Source organism: Mytilus edulis, chromosome 3 (assembly GCF_963676685.1).
Source record: "Mytilus edulis chromosome 3, xbMytEdul2.2, whole genome shotgun sequence".
NCBI lineage: Eukaryota > Metazoa > Mollusca > Bivalvia > Mytilida > Mytilidae > Mytilus > Mytilus edulis.
Window position 1 is genome coordinate 27,687,236 of NC_092346.1, and position 21,376 is coordinate 27,708,611.

Genomic DNA, 21,376 nt, shown 5'->3' on the forward strand with positions numbered 1-21,376 from the left:
CAAAATTATAGAAAACTTCATCGTCTCTAACTCAAAATATGGACAATTTTATGTTTAGGGCGTCTTGAAATCTTTTGACAGCTTCTGAAGTGCTAATTTTAAACCTTTTTCAGCTGGACCAAATAACTACTTTCCTTTAAAATTCTGGACCCAAATTTTTTTACAGTGTAATTTCACCCCCCTACTTGCAATTTGAGGCATTAAACATGGGGAAATAAATGTGGAAGGGGTATAAAAATTAATGGCAAGTAACCCACTGTCAACACTAGGGAATATATTTGTGAACAACGAAAATCAAGGGACGACAATGGTGGTCTCGGAGCTGCTGGTGGCCTGTAGATCGGCGTGAGTAGCAAGGCGGTTCCTTTCGGATGCAGGGGTTCACAAATAAATAATATTAAATTAAACTCTGTGTGGTGAACCAACGCCTGTGTAGATCGTTTCAATAGAGTCCCTGGAGTGGATACCTTGGTATGAAGGGTTGTCAAATTATGCAAATGAATGCAACATTAAAATAATACTCCAAATTGACAACAATTAACACTTCAAATGGTCTGCAATTTTATTTGCAATGGTCTACATGTTTCGCCTGCATGGCAGGCTTCATCAGGACAATTTTTATATAGAAATTAATCCCTGAAGTACTCAAAGTGGTACCTTGAAATTGACGTTGTCATGGTGAGAGAAACAATGAAAAGTGAAAGTAGCAATACAGAGTTATAAATAGATAAGATAAGTATAGAAAAATAAAGTTTGTTTACAATGCAACTTGAGTTCCTTTTACTTTTATATGATACATGAAATTGTTCTAAAGGCTTGGCGTCTAATTGGACGAACTTCCCATTGTTCCTACCACTTCGCAAGGCTTCTCTTCCAACCTGGCCATTGTTGGAGGTTACTACTTCCTGGCGCGTCGGCAACAATAGGAAGATTATGGTTGCCGCTATGGAAAATAAAATTGTCAAAAAATGTTCTCATGTTAATTATTTTGTGACTCTATATATTTTTGGATCGTCTGCAGTAGTTGGTCTTTTAATGGCATGGTTGTGAATTCCTATTTCATTTAAGATCGGCACCTGTGGTACGTTTCTTCTGCTATCATTTATAGATGTTAAGGTGGAATCGGACATCTTGGTCATCTTGGTTCAGTTGTTATTTCGTCGCAAGTATGGAATATTCCTTGGTCCATGTATGTGCTGGTGGCCTGTAGATTGGTGCGTGTAGCAAGGCGGTTCCTTTCGGATGCAGGGGTTCACGAATAAATAATATTAAATTAAACGCCTGTGTGAATCCTTTTGATAGAGTCCCTGAAGTGGATACCTTGGTATGAAGGGTTGTCAAATTATGCAAATCAATGCAACATTAAAATAATACTCCAAATTGACAACAACACTTCAAATGGTCTGCAATTTTATTTGCAATGGTCTACATGTTTCGCCTGCACGGCAGGCTTCATCAGGACAATTTTTATACAGAAATTAATCCCTGAAGAACTCAAAGTGGTACCTTGAAATTGACGTTGTCATGGTGAGAGAAACTAGAGGCTCTAAAGAGCCTGTGTCGCTCACCTTGGTCTATGTGAATATTAAACAAAGGAAGCAGATGGATTCGTGACAAAATTGTGTTTTGGTGATGGTGATGTGTTTGTACATCTTACTTTACTAAACAGTCTTGCTGCTTACAATTATCTCTATCTATAATGAACTTGGCCCAGTAGTTTCATTGGAAAATGTTAATAAAAATTACAAATTTTATGAAAATGGTTAAAAATTTACTATAAAGGACAATAACTCCTTAGGGGGTCAATTGACCATTTCGGTCATGTTGACTTATTTGTAAATCTTACTTTGCTGAACATAATATTACTGTTTACAGTTTATCTCTATCTATAATAATATTCAAGATAATAACCCAAAACAGCAAAATTTCCTTAAAATTACCGATTCAGGGGCAGCAACCCAACAACGGGTTGTCCGATTCATCTGAAATTTCAGGGCAGATAGATCTTGACCTGATAAACAATTTTACTACTGTCAGATTTGCTCTAAACGCTTTGGTTTTTGAGTTATAAGCCAAAAACTGCATTTTACCCCTATGTTCTATTTTTAACCGTGGTGGCCATCTTGATTTGATGTCTGGATCATCGGACACATTTTTTAAACTAGATACCCTAAAGATGATTGTGGCAAAGTTTGGATTAATTTGGCACAGTAGTTTCAAAGGAGAAGATTTTTGTAAAAGATAACCAAGATTTATGAAAAATGGTTAAAAATTGACTATAAAGGGCAATAACTCCTAAAGGGGTCAACTGACCATTTCGGTCACATTGACTTATTTGTAAATCTTACTTTGCTGAACATTATTACTGTGTACAGTTTATCTCTATCTATAATAATATTCAAGATAATAACCAAAAACAGCAAAATTTCCTTAAAATTACCGATTCAGGGGCAGCAACCCAACAACTGGTTTTCTGATTCATTTGAAAATTTCAGGGCAGATAGATCTTGACCTGATAAACAATTTTACTACATGTCAGATTTGCTCTAAATTGCATTTGTTTTTGAGTTATAAGCCAAAATCTACATTTTACCCATATGTTCTATTTATAGCCGTGGTGGCCATCTTGGTTGGTTGGCAGGGTCACGCTACACATTTTTTAAACTAGATACCCCAATGATGATTGTGGCTAAGTTTGGATTAATTTGGCCCAGTAGTTTCAGAGAAGATTTTTGTAAAAGATTACTAAGATTTACGAAAAATGGTTAAAAATTGACTATAAAGGGCAATAACTCCTAAAGGGGTCAATTGACCATTTCGGTCATGTTGACTTATTTGTAAATCTTTCTTTGCTGAACATTATTGCTGTTTACAGTTTATCTCTATCTATAATAATATTCAAGATAATAACCCAAAACAGCAAAATTTCCTTAAAATTACCGATTCAGGGGCAGTAACCCAACAACGGGTTGTCCGATTCATCTGAAAATTTCAGGGCAGATAGATCTTGACCTGATAAACAATTTAACTACTGTCAGATTTGCTCTAAATGCTTTGGTTTTTGAGTTATAAGCCAAAAACTGCATTTTACCCCTATGTTCTATTTTTAGCCATGGCGGCCATCTTAATTGGTTGGCCGGGTCACCGGACACAATTTTAAAACTAGATACCCCAATGATGATTGTGGCCAAGTTTGATTTAATTTGGCCTAGTAGTTTCAGAGGAGAAGATTTTTGTAAAAGTTAACGAAAACGGACAGCGACGGACGCAAAATGATGGGAAAAGCTCACTTGGCCCTTCTTGCCAGGTGCGCTAACAATGAAAAGTGAAAGTAGCAATACAGAGTTATAAATAGATAAGATAAATATAGAAAAATAAAGTTTGTTTACAATGCAACTTGAGTTCGTTTTACTTTTATATGATACATGAAATTGTTCTAAAGGCTTGGCGTCTAATTGGACGAACTTCCCATGGTTCCTACCACTTCGCAAGGCTTCTCTTCCAACCTGGCCATTGTTGGAGGTTACTACTTCATGGCGCGTCAGCAACAATAGGAAGATTATGGTTGCCGTTATGGAAAATAAAATTGTCAAAAAATGTTCCTATGTTAATTATTTCATGACTCTATATATTTTTGGATCGTCTGCAGTATAGTTGGTCTTTTAATGGCATGGTTGTGAATTCCTAGTTCATTTAAGATCGGCACCCGTGGTATGTTTCTTCTGCTATCATTTATAGATGTTAAGGTGGAATCGGACATCTTGGTCATCTTGGTTCAGTTGTTATTTCGTCGCAAGTATGGAATATTCCTTGGTCTATGTATATGCTGGTGGCCTGTAGATTGGTGCGTGTAGCAAGGCAGTTTCTTTCCGATGCAGGGGTTCACGAATAAATAATATTAAATTAAAATCTGTGTGGTGAACCACGCCTGTGTGAATCGTTTCGATAGAGTACCTGAAGTGGATACCTTGGTATGCAGGGTTGTCAAATTATGCAAATGAATGCAACATTAAAATAGTACTCCAAATTGACAACAACACTTCAAATGGTCTGCAATTTTATTTGCAATGGTCTACATGTTTCGCCTGCAAGGCAGGCTTCATCAGGACAATTTTTTTACAGAAATTAATCCCTGAAGAACTCAAAGTGGTACCTTGAAATTGACCTTGTCATGGTGAGAGAAACAGTGAAAAGTGAAAGTAGCAATACAGAGTTATAAATAGATAAGATAAATATAGAAAAATAAAGTTTGTTTTCATTGCAACTTGAGTTCGTTTTACTTTTATATGATACATGAAATTGTTCTAAAGGCTTGGTGTCTAATTGGACGAACTTCCCATGGCTCCTACCACTTCGCAAGGCTATTCTTCCAACCTGGCCATTGTTGGAGGTTACTACTACCTGGCATGTCTGCGACAATAGGAAGATTAAGTCGCCGAATCTATATATTTTTGGATCGTCTGCAGTAGTTGGTCTTTTTATGGCATGGTTGTGAATTCCTAGTTCTTATAAGATCGGCACCCGTGGTACGTTTTTCCTGCTATCATTTATAGATGTTAAGGTGGAATCGGACATCTTGGTCATCTTGGTTCAGTTGTTATTTCGTCGCAAGTATGGAATATTCCTTGGTCCATGTATATGCTGGTGGCCTGTAGATTGGTGCGTGTAGCAAAGCAGTTCCTTTCAGATGCAGGGGTTCACGAATAAATAATATTAAATTTAACTCCGTGTGGTGAACCAACGCCTGTGTGAATCGTTTCGATAGAGTCCCTGAAGTGGATACCTTGGTATGCAGGGTTGTCAAATTATTGCTACTTTCACTTTTCATTGTTTCTCTCACCATGACAATGTCAATTTCAAGGTACCACTTTGAGTACTTCAGGGATTAATTTCTATATAAAAATTGTCCTGATGAAGCCTGAAAAAGCGAGACATAGAGATCCTAGATTCTGTCATCAGCGTCGTTGTCAGCGTCCACAAATGTTCACTCTATTGTTAAAGTTTTTGAAATTTTAATAACTTTTTTAAAACTATCCTTTAATTTTCTACAAAACTTTGACAGAAGCTTGTTTACCATCCTAAGATAGTATCCAGAAGTAAATTTTGAAGAAAAAAAAATATGGGTACTGTTTTTCCGTATTTTACTTATAAATGAACTTAGTTTTTCTTCAAGTTAACATTACATTATTACAGTCTGCAGTTGAAGTTTTTAAAACAGTTATTAGATTCATAAACTGTTCAGAATTATAACCAAACTGGGACAGTATATGTAGCTTCTTACAATCAAAATATAGTATCCAGCGGAATATTTTTATTAATTTGTTTCCTCATTTTTGTTGAGCCTGCGATTAACAGCAAAAGCAGGGAAGACACTGGGTTCTGCGGAACCCCTACAAATATTATATACACAGCACACTGTCTATGTATGCACTATGCATATTATTTCACACATTTTGTTATTACCTGCAAATAAAAATCTGTTTAACCCTTCTTTTATTTCAGAGCGTTGTTCCAAAGTGAATAAATATATGAATAAAATATTTCTTAGTTTTGCCATAAAATCAAATTTTGTTCTTACCTGAGAATTTGATTCTGTTGATAGGAGTAGGTCTTTCTGCCACATCTATTTTACAATGACATTCTGTTGGAGGAGCACATTTCATTGGATAAGTTTTGTCCATTGATTTCCTTATAAAAGTATAAACAGAGATATGTCTTGCTTTTTTGTAATTTCGATAATGCAAATGTTGAAATTAATAAAATGGCAACACTTTAACATGTAAGTTTTGCAAATATTGGAAGTCAATGAACCATGACTTAAGGTACAAGTTTATACAATCTCTATGGAAATGAGATGATGTTCCAATGCTAATACAACTGCATACCAAATACCATTGACTTATCATAAGTAGTTCCCTTTAAAGAAACTTAAACACAAACTTATACATGTAAACTAAGCAAAATATCAATGTCAATAAACCATAACTGAGGGGGCAAGGTCAAATAATTTCCATGGAAATGAGATATGCCAATGCTTATACAACTGCATACCAATTATCATTAACTTACCACTAGTGGTTCCTCATAAACTGAACTACCGGTAATCACAAACTAATACATGAAAACTAAGAAAAATTTCAAAGTCAATAGACCATGACTGAGGGGGCTGGGCCAAATAATCTCCATGGAAATGAGATCTGCCAATACTTATACAACTGCATACCAATTAGCATTAACTTACCACTAGTGGTTCCCCATAAACTGACCTAATCACAAACTAATATATGAAAACTTAGCAGAGTTTAAAAGTCAATTGACCATAACTGAGGGGGCGGGCCAACTAATCTCCATAGTAATGAAATGTGCCAATATTAATACAACTGCATACCAAATATCTTTGACTTACCACTAGAGGTTCACCATGAACTAGACCTTATCACAAACTAATACATTGTTGACGCCACCGCCGACGCCGGAAACAGCATACCTATGTCTCGCTTTTTGAATCAGTCAAGCGAGACAAACAACCAGGTCTTAAGATTCAAAACCTTTTTGCAGGAAATAATCAGAAAACTCTTCTTCAACAAGGTACACAGATTTAAGTATCACTTGTAATAAGCTCAATGGTGTTTTAAGTTTTTTTTTGTTTTGTTTAAAAGAAGTTTCTTTTGACAAAAAAATATCACTTCAAAAACATTTCATAGAAGATCTTGGCCCATGTTATGGCTTTTAACAATATCAATTTTGTTTCTCTCAAGTAGAAAAGTACAGACCAGTATCAAAATCTTGATAGACCAATCTTTCTACGGTATATGATATAACTAGTGATCCATGTCATTTGTCTTAGGTTGTATTTTTTTTTCATTGAAAGCAGCCTTATCTCTTCCAACTTGATTTTTTTGCATCCTCATGCATTTGTCAACAAAATGTCAGTGAAAAGTTTGAAAAAATATATTTTATTTGTCTTTTTTTATGTAGGAGATATAAAGGAATATACCCTAAACTTGATGATGAAGAACTGTGTGACAGCAAACTGTTGCTTGATGCTGACTTGGAAAAATTTGTCTGAGGTTTGAACATGGGAGTCTGCCTGTAATAAAAAGTTAAAGAAAGATTGAATGAGTTAAATCTCCAAATATCTGTGACACTCCTTCTAAGGCTAAAACCACAAACAAAGCTGTTTGCATACATAAACTGATATGTGCAAAAATAGAAACAAGAAATACGTTTTGCATACTGTACCGTTTGTCTATGATTTTGTCATGAATATATAGACAATAACTGTTTAGTGTCTTTAAATATCAGCTGTATTTGTACGAGGCTAGGAAACAAGGTGTATGCGAGCTTTTAGCGAGCTACTACACCTGTTTCGAGCCGAGTACAAATACAGCTGATATTTAAAGACACTAAACAGTTATTGTCTTTATCCTGCAATTAATTCTGTATATTGTTTGTGTTTTGAAAGACACAAAAACTAACATATTTAGCATTTATTTTCGATTTGTAATCCCTTGAGGCCCACATAGTAATATCAAAATCACACATTACGCTGAAGACGGGTTCGCAAAAAAAGAATCTCGAATGGTCAACAATAATACATAGCTCAAGGTGAATAATTATCTATTTTACCATAACAACTAATTTCAACAGTAAAAACAAATAACAAAACATTGTCAAATTTGAAACAGAAGTGTACGAGTTGTCCTACGCTTCAGACTTGACATTCACTAAACATGCATGCTAAAATTGACATGGTTGATTTTGTAACACAATCATACACATTCAAGTTTTGAAATTGACAATTGTCATCGTCATTTGAATGAAACTGGAATACACATTCTGAGGTCTCACAGGTTCAAACAATACTCAGTCCAGCAGTGGGCGGAGCTTTAAAGCGATATCTGTATCTGTATAGTATACAGATACAGCATAGACAGATACAGTATAGCGATATCTGTAGGGCTGTATCTGTATAGTAGGACACCCAATTGCAGGATAATAAAATATAATCAACATCCTTAAAACCAACAAGATCTTTTACTGAAAGATGTCATATACACAGGTGTTGGCGTGGGTACAATTATTTTTAGTAAGGCTGTTGTTCATAATCTAATTTTTACCAAAAACTAAATGTAAATCATAGTTAGACATTATAGTGACAAGACCATAAATATTTTTGAATTACTTTCTTAATTGAAAAGAAATATTTTTCAGTGAAATATGATTTACTGTCATGTCTATATAAAACTATAAAACTAATCTTCTATTCTTTTAAAAAAAAATTCTGGGAAATATGATTGACTGTGATGTCTATGTAACAATAATCTTCTAGATTTTTTTTTATTCAACAGGAAACCAATTAATTACCTTGGTGTCTCTGTATAACCTGAAGATTTCACTTTATGATGGAATGTGATTGGCTGATCTTTCATCATCTGACCAGGCTTCTTCTGTGGTGTTGCTCCTGTTAGATGTTAAATTATAATACCAAGGTACTTTAATCATACTTCCGCTGATAGTCAAAGTTAGAAATAACTTAAAATTATTATTATCAAAATAATTCAATAAACTTGTTTATAATTCTTTTTAGGATATTGACAGTGTTGTCTAAAGGGGCACTAGCTGCCAAATTCATGTTCACCGATTTGACTCAAATTCTAATATATTGTTTATAACAATGTAAAACCTTTATTCAAACTATCAAAAGTATAAAATAAACAATTTACAGGACATGGTCACAATAAGATGTAGCTTGGTTTCGTAAGAATTTTAGCCAAGACGCCATCTAATTAACTATCGAGTTGACCTTCTATGACCATATAAGCGATGTAAACATAAACATAGATATAAATAGCTTAAGCAGCTTGTGCAATTAGATTTTTATAGGTCTGTTAAATTTTGTTTTATAAATTATAAATTTATGTTTATCGTCGTTTTTACCTTTAGAAGAAAGATTTTTTGTGGATCGAATTAGTCAATCAAATTATTAACCTTTGTATCACTTTCAATGTTGACATTCTTTTCCTTTAAATAACCATACACGGACAATGCATGCGTATTCTATCTCTTTCTAAGGGGTTAAATTGGAGTTCACATGAATACGGATTTAATGAGGTCAAGTTTTTCACTTGCAAGTGAATAATTCATTATCAATGTTTATTAGCTTTATTTGACAAAATTGTACCATTTTAGCTGATAAAAGCAAATTATTATTTCACTATTTCACTTTCATTAATGATTGAACAAAAAAAATCATACTTAAGATTTTTTATATATCTCGTAGCTAGTGCTCCTTTAAGAACTCAAGTTTAAATCCTAAGACATCCTTTACACTCATAGAACGTGTATTTGACAAAAAGATCCTGAATCTTTATTTTTTTTCCTTTTGATTTATCTTATATATAAAAACAATACCATTTTTGAAAATGAAAATCATATTTTTGGAATTGTAAAAGATAAAGTCCATAGGATATCATCACCTTTTTTTAATATAAACCTAGATCTGTCACAGTAATATTTGGTTTAATTACCTTTTGTTTTTTTAGCTTTAGGATCTTCTTTCACCTTTTTAACCATTTCAGATCTAAGAGCTGAATTTGGCAGTAGTGGAGTACTAAGAACAGAAACCATAAAAATTAGTACACAACAGGCATTAAAATTTAAAGTTCAAAATATAAGAGCATTATGACCCGGTAATTTCATTCTCTACAGATCAAAATAAAAATAATGCCACATTATTGAAAACTAAATGTTACAGACGTAATCAACAAAGGAGAAGGTTCACGAAGGGCTAAATTGGCCCTGAATTTTTTACGTTTTTTAAATCAAGCCAAAACATTACAAATTTCACAAAGAAATTCTTGTGATATTTCTATTAAGACAAAAATATTTTTTCTGACACTTTCCTTTACAATTTATGGAGCTATGACTCCTTCAATAAACATAATTTGTATTAAAAGGTCAATTTTGGTACTTTGTTTCCATAATTTTAATCGTTTTTGGCATAACTAACCTTGGCCGCCATCTACGATCCAAAAAGCATTTATATTGATGAAATCTATATCAAAATTTGAATCTTTTGGTTAGTTACAACACATTCTGGATCGTAGGTGGCGGCCAAGGTGTTTCTAAAGCTTTTAAGTCTAAAAAATGCTCAAAATCATCATATTTTGACAAAATGTCCAAAATGGGCTTACTTTGGAGAATAGAAAATACTCTTATGAAAAGAACTGATATATTTAGCATTTAGATTTTTGAAACAGACCCATTTACGAACCAAATTGAGACCTTTTTGGTGTTTTATGATAAAGTTGATATTTTAGGCCATTTTGTGCCATAACTGAACCTTGTCCTTTCCAAGGTTTGTCATCTGCATTTAAAAATATTATTACCCAGAATGCTTAAATTAACCGATCTGTGTAGCACCAATTGGAATTAACCTTAAAATATAGAAACATCTTGATTTAATCTTGCTTTGACGGAATGTTTATGACAAAAAAGATATAGACAATAACATTTTTTAAATTTCTTTAAAACTTCTTTTTAAGCTTTTAAATTGGTATAGCAAAATTGTTACATTTCGAAATTTCAAAATGTGTGTTTGTCAGGTGAACAAGAGCGCCTGATATCAACAATAAATGATAGTCCAAAACCTACTTTGATAAAACTGTAATCCCTTCAAAACTATTCCCCTCCTGAAGGCTGTCACCTTTGCCTCCCTCTGTACTTGACTGAGGTGTTACAGACACAGCAGACATGGCTAATGCAAGGTCCGGTTCATCCTTATGAATAGCTGCATGCTTCCACTGGAGAACATTTACTGTGTTTTGAAAGTGACTTCCCACAATGCACCAAATCTGAAAAGTAATATAACTTGAGGATTTATTATTTGTTTGGCCAGTCTACTGTAAAAAAAAAAGAGTAAATATTGGATTTATAATGATTCTGAAAATTTATGAAGAATCAAAAGTGTTTAAGGAAATCTACAACTACTGGATGATGAAAAGAAATTCAAGAAGGTACAAATGTCCAGAACATATCATTTTAAAGACTAATGACTGATATATTATTTGCATCTCTTTAGGTTATCTAAAATTAATCATGTGCTCTTCTGAATTGACTAGAAAAGTACCAAATGAATGGTCATGTTAATGGGCAATTGTTTAATGCAAGGACATTAATATTGTTTTCTATTAATTGTTAATGACAGACGCTGAAATTTTTGCATTGTATAGGTTCTCTAAAGCATTTGGTATAGGTACTCTAAAGACATTCTAACTGATATAATCGATAATTTTGTTACCTGATCTGGTGAAGATCCTTGACTGAAATATACAGAGCCAGCTGCATTCAACACTACTGTTTCCATGTCAAGAATGTCAGTCAAAATATTGTCTGGAAATGAAATAAAACTTATAAAATATAAAGGTCATCATTAAACTCCATCACCACAAATTTCATAATATTAAATACCAAATGTACCAATTTTACTTAGTTATTCATTACATTTTGATGTCCTATGGAGAGATAAGAAAAAAGTAAAGCAAGCTTTTCTGGAAAGCTTAAACTTATTGATACTTACCTTGAAGATCAAAGTATTTGTAAACATCCAAAGTTTTGGCATTGATTTGTAACAAGGAACCAGTTGTACCAATACATAACATAGGTGCAGCATCTAGTAAATCACTACAAACAGAAACCAGGTTAGTTGTTCATTTCTTTGGCATTTGGTCTCTTGTGGAGAATTGTCTTATTGGCAATCATACCACATCTTTTTCTTTTTTTTTATATATACGGTATATATATATATATTAGCAATATAAAGATCCATCTTTTTCATCATTATAAAGAGAGACAAGATGTAATGCTCATAAGTTTTTGGCAAACAGAAAGTAAAAAATAAAAAATAAAAAAAATAAATCAAAACTCCTATCACAAGGTATGGCAAAATCTGAGAAAGCATGGTTGTTATATAATTATGGCTTATAACTGCTGAAAAAAAATTACAAATTGAAGTGGAGTATAATAAAATAAATGGGGAATGTGGCCACGGGACACATATGATGCCTACACTTGCTTATAAATTTATATAGGGAAATTACTGCAGAACAATAAATGTGAAGCTACCCAAATTTGTACTTGATCAGAGTTTTGTAGTAATAAGCATTGTGTATAAGTTTCATAAACCTTTGGTTTTAGAAAAACTTAACTGTGAGAATGGAATCGAAAAATTCAGTAATTTTACATTTGTCATAACTCTAGAAAAGCTAATGTGACACCACCAAAATTTAATATTTATCTGTGTTTTGTAGTAATTAGCATAGTGTATAAGTTTCATAACTTTTGGTTGAGGCAAACTAAAATTAGAGAACAAAAACCAGCTATGGGATATATGGACATACAGACAAACAAGGGTAAAACTTAAGGGCATACAATACAGTTTTGATCCCATATTGAGATTTTGCTGACAATTTGCATATCGGCTATTTTTTTGCCTGATCAAATTAAATATGTAAGAAAAAATATACCTCATGTGCTACTTTTTGAGTACAAAATTTTTTATATTTGCATAAAATTCGGATTTGTGGATGTATTTTTCTTTTCGACAGAGATACATTACTTTTTTGTTTTAAAAGATAAACACAATCTGTTTTTTGTTAAAATTATTTGTGAATTCTAATTTATATAGATGTCCTTTAAATTTGGGCATTTTTTTTTTCTTTAAATAAGGCCAACTAAAATTAATTAGTAGATTTTCATCCAAATTTTTGAAAAAAATGGGGCGGGTGGGAGGATTTTATTTTTAAAATTTTATTTCATATGAAATCATCGTCATGAGTTTTTCATACCGCGGGGTATATGCTAGTGGAAAACAAGCTTGTATAATGTATATACATGCTGTATAAGGAATCCTACACTAAACTCTTAAATAAAAATCCCTGATTGGCAACCACTGTTATACATGCAATTGCCGCTTTAGAAACCTATTTATAGTAGACAGCATTTCTCTTCAGTCTTCAGTTAGACTATTAGTATACCTACACCACATTTATTTTGCTTTCTAAGCAATGGTTTGTAGTCGTCATAAAATTAATTAAATGTTTTGGTACAATTGTATGCAACACAAGTATTACGAGTACAGAATAAAATGTAAACTCAGTGTTGAAAGAAATTATGATGTAAAACATGAACTTAACCAAAAAATTAGTTGTGGCTTAATGACTAAATTGATGGTAGGGACAGTAACAGAGGGTGTTTGCTGTTTGTCAACAAAAACAAAAGCCATGGGTGAATAGAAGGCTTGTTATAATTAAAATGCGTGTTTGTCGACATTTTTTTCTCAATATACGGTCATAATTCAAACAAGTTCGTGCTTGTGTCAATTTCTTTAATCCAGTCATGTTTTTTGTACCAATTTGTTCTACGATTCTTACGCTTTGGATATCATTCACAGTCCAAATTTCCTGACACAAAGTCATTGTATAAATAAAGAAAAAAACACGATTTTCGATTCACTTGTGACTACCGGTGACTTCCGCAATTTGCGTTCAAGTACAAGGCGTTTTACTCGTAACTCGAATATTTCATGCCCTTCTCGTTATCAATCTCTATTCTCGGTAGATGATGTTGTCATCATAGAGCAGCAGAATATTTCGACTTAATCATTTTCGATGGGATTATTCTGGCGAAGAAATACAAAAAAGAAATTTCAAACAGGAAGTTTCGAATGAAACGAAATTATCAATGGTTCCTGGTAACGGACATGACCGAAATCCGGAAATCGTATTTTTGTTTAATAAAAAAAATCGGGGCGAGACGATTTCAGAGGGGCGGGCGGGGATGAAAATCTAGCAATTAATTTTAATTGGCCTAACTCATATTTATCAAATCATCATGAATGTAGAAAAAAAAATCATTATTTTTTGCTGTATATTTATCAAAAAAAAAAAAAAAATGCACTATTTACATTTTCATGAAAATTGGAACACATAATCTTCTTATGTAATGGAATCAAATGGCATTTTATAAAAGAAGGGGTCCATGAACTCGTCTTCAAGTTTAATAAGTTTGAATGATAAATATCAGTTGAAAACTGAACCTTTTCCCCAAAAGTCATACTTTTGACATCGCGAAAATAACTATTTACGTTAGCAACGTCATTACCTCCCCTGTAACTGTATCATATGCCCTTAATGCCTCCTGTCCTACAGGGTAAAATTTTAAACTTTAAACCATTGGTTTTAGTTTTAGTTTCTTTGAGAATTACCAATAATTACAGATTCTAGTCTCATATCACTTACTTCAGTAATGTGTTTTCATGACGTAGAAATGAAGGAGTTGATGATGATGAATTTGATGATTTATTCTGAGATCCGTAAGTAAAATGTAGTCCTAATATTGCACTTCCTGTTTCTATTTCATCTTCTGCATTGACTATGTCAACTTCTTCTGATTGGTCAGGTCTTTTCCATGATGGTCTGCTGCTTATTTTTACTGGGCCTACAAATTAAACAGTATGTCACGAAAACTGAATATTCGTATTTGGAAATTATTGTGAATTCATTACTATTAGTGAAGACCATTTTTCATGGATTATGTGGTTATAGGGGAAACAGAAATTTTTAGATGTTAAGGTGGTACCCAACACTTTAACTAAAATTGATTTGGCTCGTTTAATTTTCTTAAAATTTTGACAAGAGTATACTTTGACCCTTTAACAAAAATATAAACAAGAATGTGTCCTCAGTACACGAATGCCCCACTCGCACTATCATTTTCCATGTTCAGTGGACCGTGAAATTGGGGTAAAAACTCTAATTTGGCATTAAAATTAGAAAGATCATATCATAGGGGACATGTGTACTAAGTTTGAAGTCGATTGGACTTAAACTTCATCAAAAACTACCTTGACCAAAAACTTTAACCTGAAGCGGGACAGACGGACGGACGAACGGACAGACGGACGGATGAACGAACAGACGGACGGACGGACGCACAGACAAGAAAACATAATGCCCCTCTACTATCGTAGGTGGGGCATAAAAATTCAAAAATTTTGAACCAACCGTTTTATCAGAAAAATCAGGGGCGGATCCAGCCATTTTAAAAAAGGGGGGTCCTAATCCAGGACAAAGGGGGGGGGGGGTTCCAACTACACGTCCCCATTCATTTTTTTTTCCTGAATCGAAATCAATTAAAATTTGGTATCTGCCAATGTTAATGGATTCACATTACTTAAACATGCATCTTCAGAAAAATCAACAAATTAAATCAATTTTTTACCTTGACTTGGCTGTGGTTCAATAAATTTCTTTTCTTTCTGTTTTCTAACTATTTTCTCTACATCAAGCTGATGTAGGCATCTAAATCCATTTCCATCTGTTAAGTCATAAACTCTTACCTTCAAATAAAATCATTTTAATCAATATATGGCTCTATATCATAGTAAGCATGGATTTGATGAAAGCAATAGACAGAACTTCAATTGTTATATACATTTTGTTATACATGTATAGACAGATAATAGAATTGGAGGACTGAATTAATCTGGGAAATAATTCTCTGTAATAACTTTGAACATATGAAACAAAAGTAAAAATTATGCAAGCTCAAAGCTTAGGAAGGTTTTCACTATCCTTCAAAGAATTGTGTAAATACATTTACATCTTATTAGGTTCTTTAAAAATGTTGAATTGTGAGATTACAAACCCATTCAAAAGTACAGAAAAAAAAATCAATCCTATATTATTCACTTGACAAGTCAAACATACCTGACCATCAGCCGTTCCAATAGCCACCTGCGGTTTTTCTATGTTCATTGACATACTTATAAATGGTGAGGCTGTGATGATCTGGGATTGGTACACTAAACTGAAATCACTAATATCCCATACCTAAAATATTAGTAGAAACTGTGACCAATTGCAAACAGCACATCAACTTATGAAACGGTATGGAGCATGAATTAAGTATTAATGTTGTTTGGGCATACATGTATTGAATTTAATGTTTGAATTTTTTGGTTAGTTTTTTTTTATTGCATAGGAGCTGGGATTTTGATGGAAAAAAGTAGATTATACAAATAACAAGGCATTTTCATTTTGTACTGATGCAACATCATAAAAAATGTCTTGACATCACTTATTGTTGTATAAGGTCAGAGGAGTGAAATTTTTTAACTTATTTCACATGAGAAATTATTGGTTTATTCTTAACTGAAAAATCACAGTATTTTATTGTAACCAATGTAATACATGTAGTGCTAAATATTTTCTGATTTCAATTTAACTGCAAAATTATACATAACAATATTTGATATTACCTTAAATGTTCTGTCTTCAGATATTGTAACCAGAGTTGATGTATAGTGTGGACAAAATTCTGCACCTGTTAATCTTGCAGTGTGACCTTCCACTGTAGCTAGTACCTTTTCATTCTATAAGGATGTATACATATTTTTTTTAAATCCAGATATTTCAATTTATCACAATATCATCAGTGATTTTACATGTCCTTCATATTTATTGAACGTATATTTGCATATATAAAGTTTTCAGAATTTAATGCAGACATCATGTGATAATTCTTTAGACCCGATTTTTAGAACTAGGTATATATCGCAGTATCACTTTGGTAGAAAGAGCCTGTTCAAGTCAATAAACTTGTCAGTGTTTAGAGCTTGACTAATTGTGAAGACACCTGTTTATTACTGAAAACTGTGTCTTTCCCTTAAAATGTTTTCGGTTATATGCTTCAATTCCAGTCTCTTTGATGTATATATACACCAAATCTATGTTACAAATTCACATCAATTCAAAGTTCAGACATGCCGGGTTTTTTTTTTGTGGTGCTAAATACATGTATTCAGAAAATGGCAAACAGTTTTGTTTATAAATCTTCAAGATATGGTGGAGTTATAAATAAAATAAATATATATAGCAACATTCATAAAGAAAATATAAACCTTAATTTCAAGAATGATGACATCATTTTCACAACAAGCAGCCACCAGTTTGTCATCAGGGCTGAATGAACAATACTGTATACATCCTAATGTTGTTCCTATCACTTTACCTTTCACTTGATTACCTGTTAACAGAAAATGCATTTCTTTATAAATTGTAAACCATCAAATACACATTGTTTCCAAGTGGAAGTGAACCTATAAAGATTTACGCAAGAATTTCGAAATGTTTAACAAAATAACAAACATACTGTGAATTCATTTATTATCGTGGACCAAGGAAAGATTGTATTTTTATGCATATATGATTTTGTGGGAATACAAAATGTACAAGCCTTAAATATTTGGGTACTTAGTTGAAAATTTAAATTGCAGTACAGAAGTACCAGCAGAATCCACACACATTGGTATCCAAGGCATAATAATGAATCTACTAGTATGTACATTGTTCTTTTTCCTCTACATTAAATTGAATTTGCCCCAGTGCATTGTTCTGCAGCACTCTTTTATGCCTCGAAAACTTTGGGTTTTTTTTGCTGGATATTGAATAATCAACAATCAATCAATCCATGAAAATTATCTAAGCACCAAATGTATGAAGACATGAGTATTTTCTGTATGTTGGACCAATCAGTGATTCTATAGTCTATACCTCTACCAGAAAAAAGAACATTTTCAGTATAATTTCAATAATTTTGTACACAATTTACATGAAATATTAAAGGTCTGGAGCCAGTTTAATGAAAAAAACTTACAACTGAGGTTGATCAATAGTCATGAACTATTCAGTATACGTACAATCAATGTTAAGACGTTAGTATCTTGGTGAAACAGACGTTTGAACTTAATTCTTACTGCTAGAGAAAAAGTTCCAGGTCTAATTTTGGTCATTGCAAAGATGGGAAGGTACAATATACTCTTATTTTAAGGAGTTATCTTACTACATTTAGGTTATGTGGTTTAATCTGGATATTAAAATTTGCTCAACCATCAATGTATCAACAATTTTATATTAATAGAAAATTTTAATGTGCAACAAATTATGCTTATATATGTACCTTTAGTGACTGCTTGTCTGGCAAGATGTATATTCCAAACAATAACATAATCGTCTGCAGCTGTACATATGTACTTTGGCTGTGATCCATGTCCAAAACACATGCATCTCAGAGTTTTCCTATGACCTTCAAGTTCCAATGGCTATAAGTAAAATATATAAATGATGACAATGCATTTCACTATAGTTTAATTAACTACATGTAACAACTATGTACATTTACAAATCATTTTATCGTCATGCACCAAAAATTATGTTAACGTCATATGGCAAGATATTTCACTGTTATTTGTTATGAAGGTACCCCCATTTAGACCCTCATCTCATCATAGTTTTCTAACCCAAACCACAAAGTGCCTTACAAGACACTCGTCCAAAAGATGGACTACTACAGAATATGTGGAGTAACACTCTCAAGTGGATACAAGACTTCCTAAGCAAGAGAACACAAGCCGTATTACTGGAAGGGCATAAATCCGACCCCATAGACATGATCTCAGGGGTGCCTCAAGGGACAGTCATTGGACCCCTATAATTCCTGGCTCATATTAACGACCTACCACAACCAGCAACTTATGAGGCAAGGTTAGGCCTAAATTAAAATATTGTTTGTTTGCCCATTTCTGACCCTATGTTTTGAAACAGGGCAGGTAGGTAGGTAAAATATTTTATTTTTTTCACCAAAAAAATAACTTGGCTCGGTATATTTTTTGTCATGGGTAGGCAGGTAGGTATAATATTTTATTTTATAGATACAAAATCTGCATAATGTCATTTTTGTCTGTTTTGCTTTTGCTTATAAGTTTCTGGGACTATTAGCATGATTAGTACATGTAGTATTATAGTCCCAGGAAGTTTTGAAAAAAAAATATCATGTAGAAAGTGAAGTTAATTCATATGCACTACTATTTTGTTTTCAAATATCAAAATATAGAGCTGTGCCCCATATTTTCACCGTTTATACAATGTTATATGCCTGGAACTTTGAAGAGTGTTAACTTGCACTAATATTCTGTACTACATGTACATACCGTGTATGCTTACCTCTACCTGAGACTACTATGTGTTATAGTACGTAGTCTCAGCCTCTACTCAAGGTTTTCTGTAAGAGATAATTTTGTCCTGGAAAATATGTCCGGGCAGACATACATTACAAGTAGAAAAAGTCCCTAGAGTGTTTAAATTTTCGTTTGAAAGAAGAAGAAGAAGAAGGCCTTGGCTGTCACGGAATATAGAAGTTCCTTCAAAATATAAGTTCCAAAAGGAAAAAATATTACAGTATATGTCCCTGACGGAATAAATGGTAGAGAATATTTGTTCCAACAGGAATAGATATTATGAAAATGTTTATAACAAAGTTTCCAGTGATATGCAGAACAAATATACGTTGACATGTGTCATGAAATTAATCAAGCCCCTTTTTCCTTATTCATTTGTTATTATTTACAAATTACCTTGAATGACAAATCTTGCAAACTCCACACACCTGCAGTTGTACGAGTCAATGGAAGCGCTAAGTAAGTTCCATCAAGTGCTATCTGAATATGAGCAGGGTTGAAGGCAGTTCTAATGTTCTTTAAATACTGAAGTTCCATTTTATTCAGGTCGTCTCTGAATCACCAGTCGTTGACATTGATAAGATATAATTTTTGTTGAGTATTGTATGTCTTGTATGATCTTTTTATTAAATGTAAACATAAACATTCCTGTTCCATGAATTAAAGATGTTAATCTGTTAATTCCTATTTATTATTTAAAATTATCCAACTCATAAGTATTTTTGCCAGAAATAAATGGTGTCATTCCAGGTTTTACTTTTACTTGAAGGCTCCATGTGTTTTCTGAAGGTTCTTCATGAATTTTACCTACGAAAACCGTTTTGAAATTGTGTCTTTCGTATCTTTTAATAATTTTACAGAACACATTGCGAATTCTGAAAAAGCGTCACAATTTCCATAGTGCCCTGAAGAACTCTTTCAAGGGAGGCAATCGGATTTTCTATGAAGATTTACCCAAATACCGGTGTTTTTTTTTTAATTAAGGACAACAACGGACGAATTATGAAATAGATATCGTTACAATCATTAATTTCATGATTAAACATAACATTTTTAAGACATAGGGTGTGTTTGAATAATTTTAAAAACATTTCAAATACATATACCCAATTATTTTTTTTGTGTATCAGGTGTATCATATTTTCTTTTAAAAGAATAATACATAAATTGCAAAAATGTATAATTCCTGCGCTTTTGCTGCATGACCTACATGAATAAAAAAAGTTTAAAAATGCACTAATAATTTTTAGTGTGCAATCCCCATTCAAAGACATGTTTAGGACTGTTGTAAAGATCAAGATTTATGTAATATTTGCTACTGGACTATGTCACTTTAAGCAGAACAACAATCAATCCTGATACCATTCAATGATCTAGCAAGTATGATTTCATTAATAATTAAATCAATATATCTATTTTTAATTTAAATCAATAATTATATGCTTTATATATGTTTTATATAGTAATTATAAAACCTCCAATAGCGAAGAAGGTGCTCTTGGCTCAATTCTAACTTGAACTGTCCCTTTGGTATCTTTCGTCCCTCTTTTGAAATTGACTAGAATTGTCAATTATCCTACTGATGATTTCTACTGATGATCAGTGGTTCTCAGGATAGTCAGTTTTCCAACTGAAGGTCAGTAGTTCTCAGGATTATCAGTTTTTCTACTGAAATTCGGTCAGTTGTTCTCAGGATTGTCAGTTTTCCTACTGAAGGTCAGTGGTTCTCAAGACTGTCAGTTTTTCCTACTGAAGGTCAGTTGTTCTCAGGATTGTCAGTTTTCTCTACTGAAGGTTGGTCAGTTGTTCTCAGGATTGTCAGTTTTCCTACTGAAGGTCAGTGTTTCTAAGGATTGTCAGTTTTCCCTACTGAAGGTCAGTTGTTCTCAGGATTGTTAGTTTTTTTTTACTGAAGGTTGGTCAGTTGTTCTCAGGATTGTCAGTTTTTCTACTAAAGGTTGGTCAGTGGTTCTCAGGATTGTCAGTTTTTCTACTGAAGGTTGGTCAGTTGTTCCCAGGATTGTAAGTTTTTCTACTGAAGGTTGGTCAGTTGTTCTCAGGATTGTCAGTATTCCCTACTGAAGGTCAGTGGTTTTCAGGATTGTTAGTTTTCCCTACTGGTCAGTTGTTCTCAGGATTGTTTTTTTTTTTTTACTGAAGGTTGGTCAGTTGTTCTAAGGATTGTCAGTTTCCCCTACTGAAGGTCAGTTGTTCTCAGGATTGTCAGTTTTTCTACTGAAGGTTGGTCAGTGGTTCTCAGGGTTGTCAGTTTTTCTTCTCAAGGTTGGTCAGTAGTTC

General features: G+C 33.0%; 1 protein-coding gene across 1 annotated transcript in view; it reads right to left on the reverse strand.

Annotated features, from left to right (window-relative positions):
* Positions 1-20,011, reverse strand: part of LOC139516131 (WD repeat-containing protein 27-like) — a 31,983-nt gene extending 11,972 nt beyond the window's left edge. The window contains exons 1-14 of the mRNA XM_071306008.1: positions 19,475-20,011; positions 18,022-18,163; positions 16,964-17,088; positions 16,322-16,435; positions 15,771-15,893; positions 15,283-15,400; positions 14,301-14,499; positions 11,582-11,685; positions 11,303-11,394; positions 10,657-10,856; positions 9,531-9,613; positions 8,368-8,464; positions 6,998-7,090; positions 5,579-5,688 (exon numbers count right to left, since the gene is read on the reverse strand). Of these exons, the coding sequence (XP_071162109.1) occupies positions 5,579-5,688; positions 6,998-7,090; positions 8,368-8,464; positions 9,531-9,613; positions 10,657-10,856; positions 11,303-11,394; positions 11,582-11,685; positions 14,301-14,499; positions 15,283-15,400; positions 15,771-15,893; positions 16,322-16,435; positions 16,964-17,088; positions 18,022-18,163; positions 19,475-19,615 (1,741 nt within the window). The 5' untranslated portion in view covers positions 19,616-20,011. The remainder of the gene's footprint in view (positions 1-5,578; positions 5,689-6,997; positions 7,091-8,367; positions 8,465-9,530; positions 9,614-10,656; positions 10,857-11,302; positions 11,395-11,581; positions 11,686-14,300; positions 14,500-15,282; positions 15,401-15,770; positions 15,894-16,321; positions 16,436-16,963; positions 17,089-18,021; positions 18,164-19,474) is intronic.
* Between the last annotated feature and the right edge of the window lie 1,365 nt (positions 20,012-21,376).